This window comes from Sinocyclocheilus rhinocerous, unplaced genomic scaffold (assembly GCF_001515625.1).
Source record: "Sinocyclocheilus rhinocerous isolate Xijiao unplaced genomic scaffold, SAMN03320098_v1.1 scaffold891, whole genome shotgun sequence".
Taxonomy (NCBI): domain Eukaryota; kingdom Metazoa; phylum Chordata; class Actinopteri; order Cypriniformes; family Cyprinidae; genus Sinocyclocheilus; species Sinocyclocheilus rhinocerous.
The window spans coordinates 4432-21632 of NW_015639768.1; the positions used below are offsets into that span (position 1 = coordinate 4432).

The 17201-nt window shown below is 39.3% G+C and overlaps 2 protein-coding genes and 1 non-coding gene across 4 annotated transcripts in view; 1 reads left to right on the plus strand and 2 right to left on the minus strand.

The window, feature by feature from the left end:
• Positions 1–659: 659 nt before the first annotated feature.
• Positions 660–741, plus strand: trnal-uag (transfer RNA leucine (anticodon UAG)). The gene has a single exon. It is a non-coding gene; the product is annotated as a tRNA-Leu (tRNA).
• Positions 742–951: 210 nt separating this feature from the next.
• LOC107751710 (uncharacterized) lies at positions 952–5068 on the minus strand. Its single transcript, XM_016567464.1, has 9 exons — positions 5051–5068; positions 4398–4756; positions 3955–4282; positions 3036–3837; positions 2728–2937; positions 1955–2239; positions 1833–1924; positions 1148–1552; positions 952–1062 (listed from the first exon to the last, which is right to left on the minus strand). The coding sequence occupies exons 1-9, from the start codon at positions 5066–5068 to the stop codon at positions 952–954; spliced, it is 2610 nt and encodes an 869-aa protein (XP_016422950.1).
• A 5369-nt stretch (positions 5069–10437) lies between these two features.
• LOC107751705 (prolyl 4-hydroxylase subunit alpha-1-like) overlaps positions 10438–17201 on the minus strand; it is a 19633-nt gene continuing 12869 nt past the window's right edge. Inside the window, exons 9-15 of one of the 2 annotated variants that reach the window (XM_016567460.1) lie at positions 15376–15446; positions 12797–12896; positions 12659–12712; positions 12500–12565; positions 12358–12426; positions 12022–12118; positions 10438–10919 (exon numbers count right to left, since the gene is read on the minus strand). In XM_016567460.1, the coding sequence (XP_016422946.1) occupies positions 10849–10919; positions 12022–12118; positions 12358–12426; positions 12500–12565; positions 12659–12712; positions 12797–12896; positions 15376–15446 (528 nt within the window). In that variant the 3' untranslated portion in view covers positions 10438–10848. Of the gene's footprint in view, positions 10920–12021; positions 12119–12357; positions 12427–12499; positions 12566–12658; positions 12713–12796; positions 12897–15375; positions 15447–16196; positions 16268–17201 lie in introns of both variants that reach the window. The other variant, XM_016567459.1, reaches the window with a different exon arrangement.

Consider the following 17201-nt stretch of genomic DNA (forward strand, 5'->3'; position numbering starts at 1 on the left):
GGCTCATGTTTATAACAGTAATCTTGGGGGGTAGACTCATTTAAAATAATGTAATCATCAGGTTTTAGCCAGGTTTCTGTCATGCAAGTAAGTAAGTAAGTAAGTAAGTAGTCTAAAAGAATGGAAAAAGCCAATGTAACTCATTGAAAGTTTTGGGTGAAAAACATTTGGAAAAAATTATTTTGAGTACAACGGCTAATACACAGCTGGCTTCCGTTTTCACGACAGCCCCAAAGGCCTTGAATAGCACATTCAGGTGTGTTTGATCAGAAAAGGACCTGCAGTCCACAGGAAGGGGGGCCTTCAGGAGTAGGACTGCGTACCCCTGCAAGAAGGAGGCCTTTACCTTGGAGAAATTCAAGGCATTCGCTTGTGGCGAAGCGCGACATGGACAAAGTTGGTGGAAAGCAGCCCAGGGAAAGCCCCCTCATGGTGTAGCGTGGCCAAGCAGTCTAAGGCGCTGAATTAAGGCTTCAGTCGGGGGTGTGGGTTAGAATGCCACCATTGCCAGAGCAACCTTTTTGGAAGACTCTTGTGGCTGCGATGGCCTAGCAAAGAGCTTTCCTTGGCCGCACTCGATGGGTTTTGCGATAAAGCTCCACGGCTGCCGTTGCCTCTATTTCTGGAGGGTGGAAGGGCCGAAAAGCACTGCTCTCTGGGGTAGCGTGGCCGAGTGGTCTAAGGCGCTGGATTTAGGCTCCAGTCTCACCGGGGGCGTAGGTTCAAATCCCACCACTGCCAGCAGTGGTTTTAACCAAGGGCGGGAGGTCCTGCGTGTACTCGATAAAGGTTTGAAAATATTGTGAGAGCACACTTTCCCTGACGGCAGCCAGGCCCGCCAGGTACATGCAAGTCAAACAAGATGCCAGCAACACAGCCGAAAGCGTTAACCTTGCTTGGGATTAGGTTTGTTTTACGCAAACAGGATTAGACTGCAGTTTTTCAGCAAAGTCAGCATCGGGGCGGCCATTCCACCGGACAAAGCGGCCAGTGGAACAAGGACCCACTGGGTAGTGTGGCCGAGCGGTCTAAGGCGCTGCGCTCAAGCTGGGGAACAATAGTCTGTTGAAGAAGAGAAGAAGAAAAAGGAGAAATGAAGAAAAGAAAGGGTGAAATTTGATGTTCAAAGACAGTTCTTCCTTAGAACTTGGAGGATCAGAGACCATCTCGACAGCGTTCCCTTGCCTTTTCTTTTGGGGCTTGGGTGAATTGTGCAAAGCCTGATGAAGATGGTCTCCACCAGACGGCAACAGTCAGGCCACTGAGCAGGTGCACTGCTTGCACCCAGCACACTTCTGATGGTGCTCTCTACTCCAGGGGTGTGAGTGGGCCTCTTTGGTACTCTGAAGCGTCCACTCAGCAGTCTCTTCTGGTGTCGAGCTGCATACACCAACCGTTGCTTGTCCCGGTCATCCAGGTTCTGCCAAAGTGCAATTATGATGTTGGCTTCCTGATTGGTCAGGCTGAGGGCTTTGTGACCCCGGATCTCCACCAGATATTCTGCCAGCCTGTCCACATGTTCATATCCCGGGACATTTTGGTAGTCAACAGCCTATTAATAAACCCCAAGCACAAAATATAAATTTTTTCCCATCACATTTGTTTGATGCATAGTTCCATTGATTCGGTTATTTTCACACAATCTGTATAGTACAAAGCACTAACGGAATAAAACTGATTTGACACGATGCATCTTTGTTGCCTACTAATGACTTTAGTTTAAAATCTGAGCAAAGTCTGGATTTAAAGCAGTAGTAAGAAGTAGATGTTGATCCATCCTTGTTTGAATTATTCTAATTTATTTGAAAGAAATACAGAGGATTGGCACTTACCATCTCTTCATCATCATCCTGACCAGCATCCTCTGGTTCTGAGGGGAGTGGTGAAACAGATGTTTCAGAGGGAACCGGTGAGACAGCAGTCCCTGAGGGTCCTGAGGGTCAAGGAGACTGTGTGGGGTCAGGGACCAGTGAAGGGGATGTAGAACCCAGTACAGCCGTGTCAGCCGTGTCAACCAGGGTGGAAGAACCCAGTGTCAGTGTGGAGGAGGGTGGTGACAGAACAACCTCTGGATCTGCAATGGTGTGATCCTCGCTGATGTCACAGAAGCCCTCATCTTCCTCTCGCTCCTCCACATTAAGGTCCTCGATGAGTTCTGCCGTCTCTTCAGAGTCTGGGTTCATGTCCTGCAATGCCTGTCCAGTCTGCTGGAACAGATACTGCACTCCAATGAGCTCACCTGGAATAAAAACAAACAGGAATTAAATACAATTGTTGTGTATCATATTTGATACATAAGGCATTTGTTGTAGCTCATATAGTGTAAGTGTGAGAACATGGAGCTCATAGTCGAAGAGAAAAAAAAAATTCAGAGGCCATAAACCTATACTCAGTACAGTAAATGGTCACCAAATATTACTAATAATATCCAAGTTATTCTTTCTAAAAATAACAATTACTTTCTAATAGTAAAGATTTCACAGCAAAATGACATGTGAACTATGAGCTGAAGGTAGACGTTTGTACAATTATACTGAAAGGCCTTTTACTTGATAGAAAATATCAATCAGATGACAAGAGGGCATGTTTCAAGAAAAAAATTTGATCATGTTGATAATTTAGAGGTCTAAAACACAGATACAGTAGACTTCATAGGCTTAAATATAAAATATCGACTGAGATTACACAGAAATTGCAAGTTAATTAACAATAATAAAATTTTCTTACCGGTGTAACGTGCAGGAGGACAAAACGTGGGGACCACTTTCCTGCCAAACAGCTTTTCATAATTGCGGTTTACACAGTGAACAAGTTCTCCTGTGTAGCTGCGCAAAGCTGATGGCTCCGATGACAGCGAAGCAGCCTCCCGATCCTGGTTCCACCGGTGTAGACCCTCCAGCAAATAAATCTGAAAGTTCAGACTGTTTGCACTGGTCCCTGTAAACCGACACAACAGTTTTTAGGGAGTGTTAAACACACAAAGACACTTAATGTTCTTTCTTTACATACGCACAGTGTGTGTGACAAAGACGTACCTGGGATGAAACGGTTAAGGTGTAAATGAAAGGATTCAAGAGAAGTGGAGCCTCTGGCACATCTGTATGTCTTCAGAAGCACACCTCCCTTGGTTAAGCTCCCGGTCTCAGTATAGAGCGCAACACCAGGGGGGTCTTGGATACACTTGACGTGCTTCTTCTGGACACTCCAGATGTGCTCCATCCTTTCTCGGTCCAGGAGAGGAACACCCAGGGAGTCATTGCCCTTGCTGCTCAGGAGCTCGGTAAGCAGTCGTTCAAGGTGAAGGATGGTAGTCTCCTCTCCACGGGTCCTCCTCCGGCAATGTAGAGCCAGCTCCTCCCTGGTCAGATGCTTGTTGGCATCGTCATCTGTCAGCGCAGGCCAACCCTGGGACATCAACAGCTCTCTCTTTGCTTTTCGAAGCATAGAGACATCAGCCGCATCACATTCAAAGATGCATGCTGATAGCCGTGACATGAAGATGGGGTACAGCTGATGGGCATCAGTTGTACACCCCAAGGCAATCCTGCGCATAAAATGCCAGATGTCCAAGCGTATCACGAGATCTGGCCAGCCTCTGAATCTGGTTTTCAGCTTGGTCTCGCCCACCTCGGTGCAGCACCCACAGTCCACGTACAACACAGCAGGTGGATCCACACCAGCCTGCTGGTATCTTTTCACCAGACCGTCTACCATCATGTCCAGTCCTGCTCCTTCCTGGGCTGTCAGCACACTTATGAGCACCTGACCAAACTCATTGCCAACAGAGGTAAGCCAGAGTCCCGTTCCCCTCGCTGTCCCAGCCAGCTTCTTGGTGATCTGTAATAAGACATGATATGAAGCATGCTGTAAATATAATCAAACATCACACCATGTAAAATACAGTGCCATGCTGGTATATAAACAACAGCATTAATAAACAAATCCACAACTAACCTTTTTAGTAGAATCCATCTTCAAGACAGAGCCATAGGTGGATGTTATCCTTGCATGGATTTCATCCAGCCTTGTCAGGATGTCTTGGCTGTAAACGGTGAGCAGCCACTTGCAGCTTGGCACCACTGTAGGCTCTGGGGGCTCCTGGAATTTTACTGGCATCACCCCGGGTTGATTGAGGAAGTCAACGCATTGGGTGGTGTACCGGGCCAGACGATGGAGCCACTGCTCGCTGTGGTTTTCACGCAGCTGCTTGATCACCCGCGTGGGGCTGTTGCCTAAGCCACGCTCACGCAGGAGCCGGATGACCCGCATATCACAGGCGTACCTTAGGAAATGCAAAATCCACACATTCATATATTTTAGATATTTGATTTGTAAAGTATTTGCTTATATATGTGATGATGGGCTAACAACTGGATGAGGAATGAAAGTGTACTTACTTCCGCGTGAGGATGACCTGAAACTCAGAGCGATGGCCCAGATCTAGCTGCTGCAGGACAGTCTGACTCCAGGACACATGCGAGGCTCTACACTTGGTACAGATGAGGGTTTCTGTGACCATGTTGTACGTTCTGTCAATGTCTAGAACCTGCCGTGACCTTTTGTGCAGACCACCTCCTGTCAGCTGATGTTGTCCACAGGCAGGATTGGGACAGAGAACCTTAACCCTCCACAGCTTGTACGGCATCCACAGCAGAAAAGAATGACAAAAGAATCTGTCTGGAGCTGGAGCCTGATTGTAAATAAGTGCTGGCTGTGGTGGGTAATACCAGAGCTGGAGGTCATTTAGAGTAAGTGGCTAATAGTGGATATAGCTACCGTATATAATGCATCTATTGACGCCGGAATAACGTTGCGCTGCTGAGGCGAGGCTCCCACAGCCTCTCCAGGAGAAATCAAAACACTAAGAAACTCAGCATCCTGAGGTAAAAATTCAAAATGGAAAGTTTTTATATTTAAAATACAGTTATTTAGGCAACATCACACAACGTTTTCACCATTACGACTGTTCAATAGTTCTATAAACAGTTCAATAAGAAAATACAATAATATTAGGTCACTTACATTTTAGGCGGAACACAGCAGACCTCACAGCAAACAGCCTATTCATTGCTGATTGATTCCGTGTTTTGAACGAATCGGTTGAGTCAAAGTTTCATTAGCCCATGTGTGGTAGAGTGAGGTGTAGACCCAGTGTGATTGGCTGGCGTTGCCCAGTCAGGTGAACCTATCAGTGTTCATACTTTATCATGATTGGTCAGTTGGGTAAGTTTCATGAGCCAATTAGTGCCTGTGTGCCTATAAAAGGGGGAGTGTTTGGTTGCTTGGGATGCATCATCCTTGGTACTGCCCCTTTGTGACATGTGGTGCTTTGAATGAGTGCTAGCAGTTGGGTATGAACGACTCAATGACTCACTCATTAAACGCTCACTACTGGCGTTTTAATTTCGTTGAAAAGTATCATTTCCTCCATTTCTTGTTTGTATATTCAAAAAAATATTTAAAAGAATCTCATAATATTATTTAATGCAGTTGTAATTTTCAGCGTAAATGATTTAATTTGATAACGTATAGATAATCACATTATTATATTTTAATTTATAGATCAAATGTAAAAATCTGAAATGAACGTATTTATGAGATTAGCGGGAAAATGCCCTCTACAAAGGTAAAAAAAAAATACCCTTGGATAAAATATAAAAAACACGTAGATTTATGTCACAGCTGATAGAAAACTGATGAGAATATTGCTTCAGAATAAATTATATTTGCAAAACACACATGCATATTATTCTTATATATACAGTGGGTACGGAAAGTATTCAGACCCCCTTAAATTTTTCACTCTGTTATATTGCAGCCATTTGATAAAATCATTTAAGTTAATTTTTTTTTTCCTCAATGTACACACAGCACCCCATATTGACAGAAAAACACAGAATTGTTGACATTTTTGCAGATTTATTAAAAAAGAAAAACTGAAATATCACATGGTCCTAAGTATTCAGACCCTTTGCTCAGTATTTAGTAGAAGCACCCTTTTGATCTAATACAGCCATGAGTCTTTTTGGAAAAGATGCAACAAGTTTTTCACACCTCGATTTGGGGATCCTCTGCCATTCCTCCGTGCAGATCCTCTCCAGTTCTGTCAGGTGGGATGGTAAACGTTGGTGGACAGCCACTTTTAGGTCTCTCCAGAGATGCTCAATTGGGTTTAAGTCAGGGCTCTGGCTGGGCCATTCAAGAACAGTCACAGAGTTGTTGTGAAGCCACTCCTTCGTTATTTTAGCTGTGTGCTTAGGGTCATTGTCTTGTTGGAAGGTAAACCTTCGGCCCAGTCTGAGGTCCTGAGCACTCTGGAGAAGGTTTTCATCCAGGATATCCCTGTACTTGGCCGCATTCATCTTTCCCTCAATTGCAACCAGTCGTCCTGTCCCTGCAGCTGAAAAACAACCCCACAGCATGATGCTGCCACCACCATGCTTCACTGTTGGGACTGTATTGGACAGGTGCCTGGTTTTCTCCACACATACCGCTTAGAATTAAGGCCAAAAAGTTCTATCTTGGTCTCATCAGACCAGAGAATCTTATTTCTCACCATCTTGGAGTCCTTCAGGTGTTTTTTTAGCAAACTCCATGCGGGCTTTCATGTGTCTTCCACTGAGGAGAGGCTTCCGTCGGGCCACTCTGCCATAAAGCCCCAACTGGTGGAGGGCTGCAGTGATGGTTGACTTTCTACAACTTTCTCCCATCTCCCGACTGCATCTCTGGAGCTCAGCCACAGTGATCTTTGGGTTCTTCTTTACCTCTCTCACCAAGGCTCTTCTCCCCCGATAGCTCAGTTTGGCCGGACGGCCAGCTCTAGGAAGGGTTCTGGCCGTCCCAAACGTCTTCCATTTAAGGATTATGGAGGCCACTGTGCTCTTAGGAACCTTAAGTGCAACAGAAATTTTTTTGTAACCTTGGCCAGATCTGTGCCTTGCCACAATTCTGTCTCTGAGCTCTTCAGGCAATTCCTTTGACCTCATGATTCTCATTTGCTCTGACATGCACTGTGAGCTGTAAGGTCTTATATAGACAGGTGTGTGGCTTTCCTAATCAAGTCCAATCAGTATAATCAAACAACACACACATAACAAATCCCAATTTAACCCCTGGTTGTAACGCAAGTGTTACTGAACATGTACCGAGTAAAATATTACTGAAAATTGATTAGTAATGCCTTGCACTACTGCGTTACAGCAAAAAGTAATCCATTACTGTAATGCATTACTTTTGTAACGCGTTACTCCCAACACTGATTATACCACAGTATATATGCAGAACTTAAAAAGCTGTACATGAAGTATGATTTTTTTTTTTTTTAGAGGCAACATCATTTTAACTAAAAAGCCATTGTTGCCAGGTTAATGTTAAATGCAAGAAATAAAATAATCATTGATTTTATTGATTTTTATGTGTGACTTTATAAGAAACTCATCATGCAAAACTAGATAATAGAGAAGTAGATAATCATCATTATAGATGCATAGCCAAGACTAGCACAGACCATCTTCTGGTATATTTACTTGATGTCATCAAGCAGGCCCTCGGGTCATTTTGAATTTAAAAACTAAATTGCAATTATTCATTTTGTCATTTTATGTTATTTTCCTGCATAAAAATGAATTCCAAAGATATATGAAAGCTGTACATAAAGAGGAAACATCATTACAATAAAAAAAACATTGTTGTAGGTTACCAAAAAAGAGCTGAAGCAAAGTAAAAAAAGCAACAATCTAAATGTTTTTCACTAAATTAATAAAATTTAATATATTTAATTTTTCTAGAAAAATATTTTTTCCAGTTACTTTTCTATTATATTAAAAATTGTGTCTCGGACACGCTCCCGAGTCACTCGTCACCTACTCAGCTGTCAATCAACCACTGCACTAAAACAAGGGTTTGATATTTTGTTGGTTATGTATGGCTTATGTATAAGCACTTCCAAAAAAATAAAAGTGGATAAGCCCCATCATATGTACATAACCAAGACTAGCAGAACATCTTTGGTTGGTCTGATATCAACATGTACTAACATGGTTCAGTTAATGTGCTGGGTAATGCAGTGTTGGGAAGGTTACTTTGGAAATGTAATAGATTACAGATTGCAATATATCATATTTAAAATGCAATAAGTAGTGTAACTATTTCATTTACTTTAAAGTAATGTAACAGATTACATTTGATTACTTTTCTAAATTTCTAACAAATGTTTTCATCTGTTAATCATTTTGAAACATTTAAAGCAGGCAGGGCTAACCTTAGTACTCAACACTTACTACTGTCAGACTTTCAAAATCCTCCTTCATTTGAAATTAAGATGATACTAATTGAATTTTAAAGCACAGCCACCACAAAATCAGACTTTAGCACCGCTTTCATTCTGCAGTAAATACAGATTCAAAATCATAAGAAACCGTTTAATAGCTATGTTTTTGAAATCTAATCTTTGCATAGCTATGACAGGAAACACTGGCATCTAACAATGGCCTTGGAAAAAAAAAAATTAATCCTGTAAAATAAAGCATATACATAAACCGAAAACCACTAAATCCAGAAGAACCGTGGTTATATATCCAAGATGCTTCAAGAAATCTACCTGCAAAGGTACCCGAAAAACTCTGCGCAAGTGCACAGAGGGCAAAAGCTGCTTTAAACGCAAAGGATGGTCACACCAAATGTTGATTTATCATCCTAGCATCCTCATTTTACAGCATTTTTAGACAAGTGCCTAAAACTTTTAACAGTACTGTAGCTTTGCAGGTAGGTTTCTTGAAGCATCTTGGAGACGTTTCCACAGTTCTTCTGGATTTAGTCTGTCTCAGTTTGTTCTGTATCTTCACGTCATTCCAGAAAGACTGGATGACTGTGAGATCAGATCTCTGTGTGGAGCACTGGTTGCTGTCAGACAAAAATCTCACTGGATTATTACAATTAATGGCAAAAGGAATGTTTGGAAAATGTAAACCGATATTTCCTACTGACACACTACAGCAAAAGATAGAAATAACTGACTTAAAACCATTTTTAGCTGCTGAAAATACTAGTGTTCTAATCATTTTGACTAAAAAAAGTTATAATAAAGGAGAAGGGCAATAGTGAAGCAAAAAGATTCATTTTGGAAAACTCATTTTTATTAGACCGTCCCCTATCATTCTGTGAACACTGCAAACAAGCATTTTATGTTCTTTCTCACATTTGTCACTTTGGTCTGACTGTCAGTGTTGAAGATATGCTGATATGATAGCATTATACAGCTCAATGGTTAAAGGCCTGTTTGTAAAGGAGTGTTGTCAGGAATAGCTCCATCCTTTGAAGCCCTGGTGTGCAATGACAAAAGGCACTAACAGAGGTAATGTAACTGTAGGCTAGCTCACACACACACACACACATACTCTTCAGTTAAAAATAAATGTGACAGGTCACATGTTGGCTGCTGCGGACACAGTGGACATGAACAGCAGGGAGGGTGCTGTTCATCTTTTCAGAGTCCAGGGGGAGGAGTGCATGAGGAAGATGGTGGAGGTGTTTGATCAATCTGCCTCTTTCAGGCCGCAGGGTCTCCTGAATTCCTGACCTCTCTCGTGGATCCATTTATTTGACACTAACGGACAGAAAGAGAGAATGGAAAAGACATCAGACAGATTGTTTTTTGAAATTTCTCTAAGAAATCCATTGTGCCAGCTCAAGCTAAATGCATGGTGAGGCTGCCTTCAGAAAACCAACAGGGTTGAAAGTTCATAAAGTTTAGGAAGCTTTAGAAGTTAGCATCGATAGTTCAAACAGACATTACTAACTATTATCTGATTAATGAATACAATCAAAAATTTGATTTAATACATTTTTTTTAACAAGGGACAGTTGTGGTAGTAACAGGGTTGACACAGCATGACTTCAAGACGTTTTGCTTATTTGCTAATACAGCAGGAAATACTCATGAAGAAAGTAAAATGGTTGATAGTTTATTTTGACATTAATAACTATTTGATTAAGTGCACACCAAATGTTGATTTATCATCCTAGCATCCTCATTTTACAGCATTTTTAGACAAGTGCCTAAAACTTTTAACAGTACTGTAGCTTTGCAGGTAGGTTTCTTGAAGCATCTTGGAGACGTTTCCACAGTTCTTCTGGATTTAGTCTGTCTCAGTTTGTTCTGTATCTTCACGTCATTCCAGAAAGACTGGATGACTGTGAGATCAGATCTCTGTGTGGAGCACTGGTTGCTGTCAGACAAAAATCTCACTGGATTATTACAATTAATGGCAAAAGGAATGTTTGGAAAATGGAAACCGATATTTCCTACTGACACACTACAGCAAAAGATAGAAATAACTGACTTAAAACCATTTTTAGCTGCTGAAAATACTAGTGTTCTAATCATTTTGACTAAAAAAAGTTATAATAAAGGAGAAGGGCAATAGTGAAGCAAAAAGATTCATTTTGGAAAACTCATTTTTATTAGACCGTCCCCTATCATTCTGTGAACACTGCAAACAAGCATTTTATGTTCTTTCTCACATTTGTCACTTTGGTCTGACTGTCAGTGTTGAAGATATGCTGATATGATAGCATTATACAGCTCAATGGTTAAAGGCCTGTTTGTAAAGGAGTGTTGTCAGGAATAGCTCCATCCTTTGAAGCCCTGGTGTGCAATGACAAAAGGCACTAACAGAGGTAATGTAACTGTAGGCTAGCTCACACACATACTCTTCAGTTAAAAATAAATGTGACAGGTCACATGTTGGCTGCTGCGGACACAGTGGACATGAACAGCAGGGAGGGTGCTGTTCATCTTTTCAGAGTCCAGGGGGAGGAGTGCATGAGGAAGATGGTGGAGGTGTTTGATCAATCTGCCTCTTTCAGGCCGCAGGGTCTCCTGAATTCCTGACCTCTCTCGTGGATCCATTTATTTGACACTAACGGACAGAAAGAGAGAATGGAAAAGACATCAGACAGATTGTTTTTTGAAATTTCTCTAAGAAATCCATTGTGCCAGCTCAAGCTAAATGCATGGTGAGGCTGCCTTCAGAAAACCAACAGGGTTGAAAGTTCATAAAGTTTAGGAAGCTTTAGAAGTTAGCATCGATAGTTCAAACAGACATTACTAACTATTATCTGATTAATGAATACAATCAAAAATTTGATTTAATACATTTTTTTTAACAAGGGACAGTTGTGGTAGTAACAGGGTTGACACAGCATGACTTCAAGACGTTTTGCTTATTTGCTAATACAGCAGGAAATACTCATGAAGAAAGTAAAATGGTTGATAGTTTATTTTGACATTAATAACTATTTGATTAAGTGCATGAATTATTAGAAAATATAAATGCAATGATGGTAACAGTTGATGATTTAAGATTGTGACAAACTAAACATAATAGATAAGACAAAGTCATTAAAAATGAGAAGAACTTTTTATGTGTTCACATCCTGAAAGGATGATGAAGTCTTTAAGAGTTTTTTTTTTTCATTTATGGAAAAATTCATTATTTTTATAAACAATAATTATGATGGTAACAGGGGTGGCATATAACATGCTTTCAAGATGCTTTTTAATGCAAGATTCAACTAAAATGTGCTTGCAGAAAATACTCATAAAGCAATAAAAGAAAAAGGGTTGATCGTTTAATTTGACATCACTAACTATTTGCTCAAGTGCATGAATTATTGGAAAAGAAATGTAAAGCATCGTTGACAATTTTAGATGATATATCTAACATAATATATTAAGAAAAAGAGAAGACTTTTAATATAATTCATATTATTTATGGAATAATATGTTATTTTAACAAGGTATATTTATAATCGTAATGGGGTCATGGGGAAAATGCCTATTATAATAATAATTAGTAAAAACTAGTGTCAGTTAATTATTGTTAAAATCAGTATATACACATTAGGAGGAACACATACAAAGCCATTTTTATATAGAAATACATAATTACTAAAATAAGCATTATCCATTCAGAGCATAAAGAAAATCTCCTGACAATACACTGTGTCTGAGACACTCACCCCACTTGTTACCCAGCAGTACTGGACAAGCTGCGTGTCTCGTGCGGTAATCTCCCTCTCCACTGGGAAACAGATTATACCAGAAGATGGCTGTACCCTGAACACAGACACAAACAAGTGGCAATTATTAATAGAAAAGGCAGCCATGTCATTCAGTTCACACTTAAGAATATTCTTTCCACAATTGAAAAGTATGCTAAGCTATACTTCTTTATCACAAGGGCAGGTAAAATATTAATCATTTTGGCATCAAATTTCTAGCAAAAATATGTATATTGTGATATATATGGTTTCTGTAAAAAAAAAAATATATATATATAGACTAATAGAATGCACCTTCATTGGCTTTACTGTAGCTCCAACTTCTGGAAAGACTGTGGTGCCCCCTGCAGCTACATCACTCATCTGCAACAAAGCCCATGTTTTACAGTGAATGAAGTGACGATGAGAGTAGAAGAACCAATCAAATCCTACTCACATAGATCAGCCAAGTTGCTATTCGATTTCCTGTGCCCAGCTCTTTAAAGGCATCTGGTTCATCGTTCTGGTGGAAAAAAAGTTAAAACGACATGTTGCGTGTGTGAAAACCTTGCATTCTCAATGTAACAGGGTAACGATTAAAGAACTTTGTATTTACCCGTCCAAAGTCAAAGTGGGGCTCATATTGTCCACCAACACCATAATTTGCCACCTAAGCGAGAACGAAAGTATAAACTCAAAAAAACTGAACCTAACTATTCTCAGTCTCATGCATTAAATGCCTCATGAACCTTACCTGTAGCTCTTCTGCTGTTTTGACATCGAGGCCTGTGATGTCTTCTATGCGCTGGTTTATGCAATCCACAACTGGATTCTCATAGGCCGCCAACCATGCACTGAGTGAAGAGACAATAACAACATATGAATTTCATATTCCTATTGAGAACTATTTGAATCTGTATAACATTTTATAATGTTTCAAAACAGAACAAATCCAGCTGCAGAATTAGAATTCAGCAATAAAGTAAAGCTATGTTTAGTATGTGATTGAACTTTTAGTACTGTTAGTATGCAACATTCAGGTAATAGATTTAGATAGACTGTGCCCGTGCAGAGCTCATCACCGCCAAGCATGTCAAAATTGCTACTTTTAAATTGCTGCTATTAGATACTGTATATTCATGAACTTGTGAATCAGTCTGTGAGTTACTGACAGAAATGAGTCAGTGTTTGGTTGGTTTCGAACAGGTGAGTTTGTGATGAAATGGCCAAGGTTACAGAAATGCTATAAATAATTTACAAAGGCAGCAATGACTTTAAATAGTAAAACTGAATTTTATATCATGAGAGGCACCCATGCAGTCCGTAGTATCATTTCAGAGGTTATGCATGTATCACGAGTTTTCTCAAATTTTGCAACAGCGTGTGAAATCATCCTCATTTTTAATATGAGCTCCTCACATTAATAAAAGCATTTAAGGTGTTTGTTTTGTTTTTTGATTATAATAATGTCAAACATAGGCAAATTTATGAGTAATTTTTTAAGGACAGATTATCATGATTTTGTGCAAAAACTTTACAAAAATATTATAAAATAATTTATTTAAGGTTTAAAAACATTAAAATAATACAAACATAACAAAATATATTTGTAAATATATACAGTGAGTGCTGTCAATCGATTAAAAAAAAAAGACTAATTAATCGCACATTTTTTTCTGAAATTAATCGCAATTAATCCCACCTAACATTAAAGTTTTTAAATATACTTTTATATTGCAATAATTTCACATTCAATCTTCAAATTAATGTAGAAACAGCATAAAGAAAGTATATTTTTAATATTTGTTAAAAAAAATTTTATGACTGAAGGTATCACTGATACCAATGTTACTTATGTCTTTAGGAAAAAAATTTCCCTAATATTTAACCATTGATTATAGCCATTCAGCATTACAGTATAATTGAGAGCTATCAATTTTAACATTTATTAGACTTTAAAAAATTTTTTAAGGACAGATTATCATGATTTTGTGCAAAAACTTTACAAAAATATTATAAAATAATTTATTTAAGGTTTAAAAATAACATTAAAATAATACAAACATAACAAAATATATTTGTAAATATATACAGTGAGTGCTGTCAATCGATTAAAAAAAAATGACTAATTAATCGCACATTTTTTTCTGAAATTAATCGCAATTAATCCCACCTAACATTAAAGTTTTTAAATATACTTTTATATTGCAATAATTTCACATTCAATCTTCAAATTAATGTAGAAACAGCATAAAGTATATTTTTAATATTTGTTAAAAAAAATTTTATGACTGAAGGTATCACTGATACCAATGTTACTTATGTCTTTAGGAAAAAAATTTCCCTAATATTTAACCATTGATTATAGCAATTCAACAGTATAACTTCTAATTTAAGTGAACTTAAAACAATCTTCACATAAACCCATTATTTACCTGTGCCCTTCAGCAAGTAAGAAATATACAGAAATTGAATAAAGTCATCAAACACTAAATACTAAATTAAATATAGATGAATCCTTAAAGCTACAAAAGTTACTGATTTCCTCTTTTTTTCTTTGATTAACAGAGATCACAGCAGCTGGTTTTTAAGTTATTTGACTGCTATTACTATAAGAGCTGCCGCTGCTGAAAGTGACACGGATCTCACACGTATACTCGTAGTTTCATTCACGCTTTATTATGAAATGATACAGGCTACAGTGCGCGCGTGCTACGAGCACAGTATAGCGGCTGACAGGACGGGAAAATCCATTTTTCTGACATAAGGCCTGACTACATCTCATCTGACTGCAGTTCACTGTTGTTCTCCTGAAGCTACCTCGTAACCTGTACCGTTTCTGTGTTCGTTTGACACTGAGGTGAAGTTGGAGTGTGCGCGTCTAAAAAGTCTCACATTTGATGTGGTCGTAAAGATGTTCTGCGACTAAATAAACACTTCTTGTCAAGAAATATTTTTAACCCTGTTCAACTGGAAAGATTAATCGTCTGCATTAACGCGATCATTTTGACAGCACTACATATATATATATATATATATATATATATATATATATGTGTGTGTGTGTGTGTGTGTGTGTGTGTATTTATGTAAAGACATGTCCTGACCCCTGAAGTGTGTTTCACTAGTTTCTAAGAAAATTAAACTCTTTCAGTAACTGATTTACTTACTCTTATGTTTTTCCACATCTGTATGCATTTTTTGTCGGAAGAACACCAAACTGATATTTGAATATCTGTTTAACAGACTGAGGCCAACGAAGGGAATTCTGGTTAAAGAGGGATAGGGGGAGCAGACAGATTTGACCTCTGCCCTTCATCTTTGACCCATTACCTCTTGGAGACTCTGTACTGGGCGGTGGTGAGTTTGCCAGTTTGAGGGTCATGCACGGTGGCGCGCCTGAGCTATAGAGCCAGCACAGAGAAAAAGAGAGGAGATAGAAAGAGAGAGGTGAAAGGTGCTGTCACTATATTCTGTTGTTATACTGAACTACACCAACTGTGGACTTGGACTGCATGGGTGGTTTAAATGTAACACTGCGGATAGCTTCTGCCTGGGTTGAACTGCTACTGCTACCGAGTTCACTGATTATGTACCTGTTGTGTGTAAAGAAGCAGTGGAAAAGCAACATTCCCAAGAACAGCAAAAAAATATCTATTTATTATGCATATGGGCTGGTGGCTGGTATGTACTGTGCAATAACAGTAGAATTATGTCAATTATGTCAAAGAATATACTACAAATATAACATTTCTTATTATTATCAGTGCTTATAAACAGATTTTGCTGCTTAATATTTTTGTGGAAAGCAAATCAGCATATTAGGATGACTTCTAAAAGATCATGTGACACTGCAGACTGTAATGGCTGCTGAAAATTCAGAGGAATACATCTGAAAATATATTAAAATAGAAAACAGTTCTTTTAATTTGTAATGTTATTTTACAGTATTACTGTTTTACTGTATTTGTAATCAAATACATGGAGGTAAGCATAAGCGACATCTTTCATTATTCCAAACTTTTGACTTTGGACCACCCACCCATACTATGCATGTGATATAAATCCCCTTTGTCTGGGCTCTAGTTGCTTTTCCAGCATGCAGCAGGGAGAACTGGTGGGTTGGCTGTGCTACAGGCCAACAGGAGCCTTACCTTTTGCTGATGCGATACTGGGCAGTCTCTAGAACACCAGTAATGGGGTTGGAGATGGTGGCTCTGCGCAGCTGTTGAGCCAACCGGCCAAGAGTACACGGGTTACACAGCAGCTGTAGTCTCAGTGACCGACTACAGACCAACACACTCTTTCTGTTTGTCATGATATCTAATTAACTTGAGCACCAGCATTCTAACTCTACATGAGCCTTTGATTACACTCTGGACTAATAACTTTGAACGGGCTCAGGTCAGAGGTTGTGATACTCTGAGAAGTGTTCTCATAATAGAAAAACTTCATTATTAAAATATACATAACTATGTACAGGTGAGCCCAGAATAAACGCAACACGCAAAGTTTCATGTTAAGCGTTTTTCCATATAGAATAAACTTTCTAAAGCTCTTTTATATCATTGTCTTTGTCCATTAAGCTACATTACGTGTTTCAAACAAAAAAATAATCAAGAAATAGAACAAAATAAAAAATAAAGACTGCAAGTGACGTCACTTGCGGAAGCGCAAGTGTCTGAGAGTGCAAGTCTGACAGTGCAAGTGCAAATCTGCAGCCAGACCCTTCTCGGGTGACCAGCAGTAACGTTTACTTTAGCTGCGAAACTTGCTAATATTAGGAAAGGCGATTTGCAAAGATTCATAAAAAACCTTATACTCACTTCTTGTGTAGATGAAGCTCGATCACGAATGATTCGCGCGAATATAGACGCATTTAGGCAGATCGGGGATCGGCGCATTCCCTTCAAAATGAAAGTAACGTTAATCCTCTGCGTCTTCAGTGGCTCAGATGTCAGGAGTAAATGACGACTGCTATGTTCATTATTACATCCAACAACAGAACACCACAATTGCTTAATAGGAGACATTCTTGTCTTCCCCTGCACCGGAGTCAACACAATGGCGGACTGATAACAGCTCACTCAGGGCGGGTCGAAGGTAAGACGGCCTTGTCAATCAACTATCATGGGAGTGGCCTGTGCAGAACTACATAA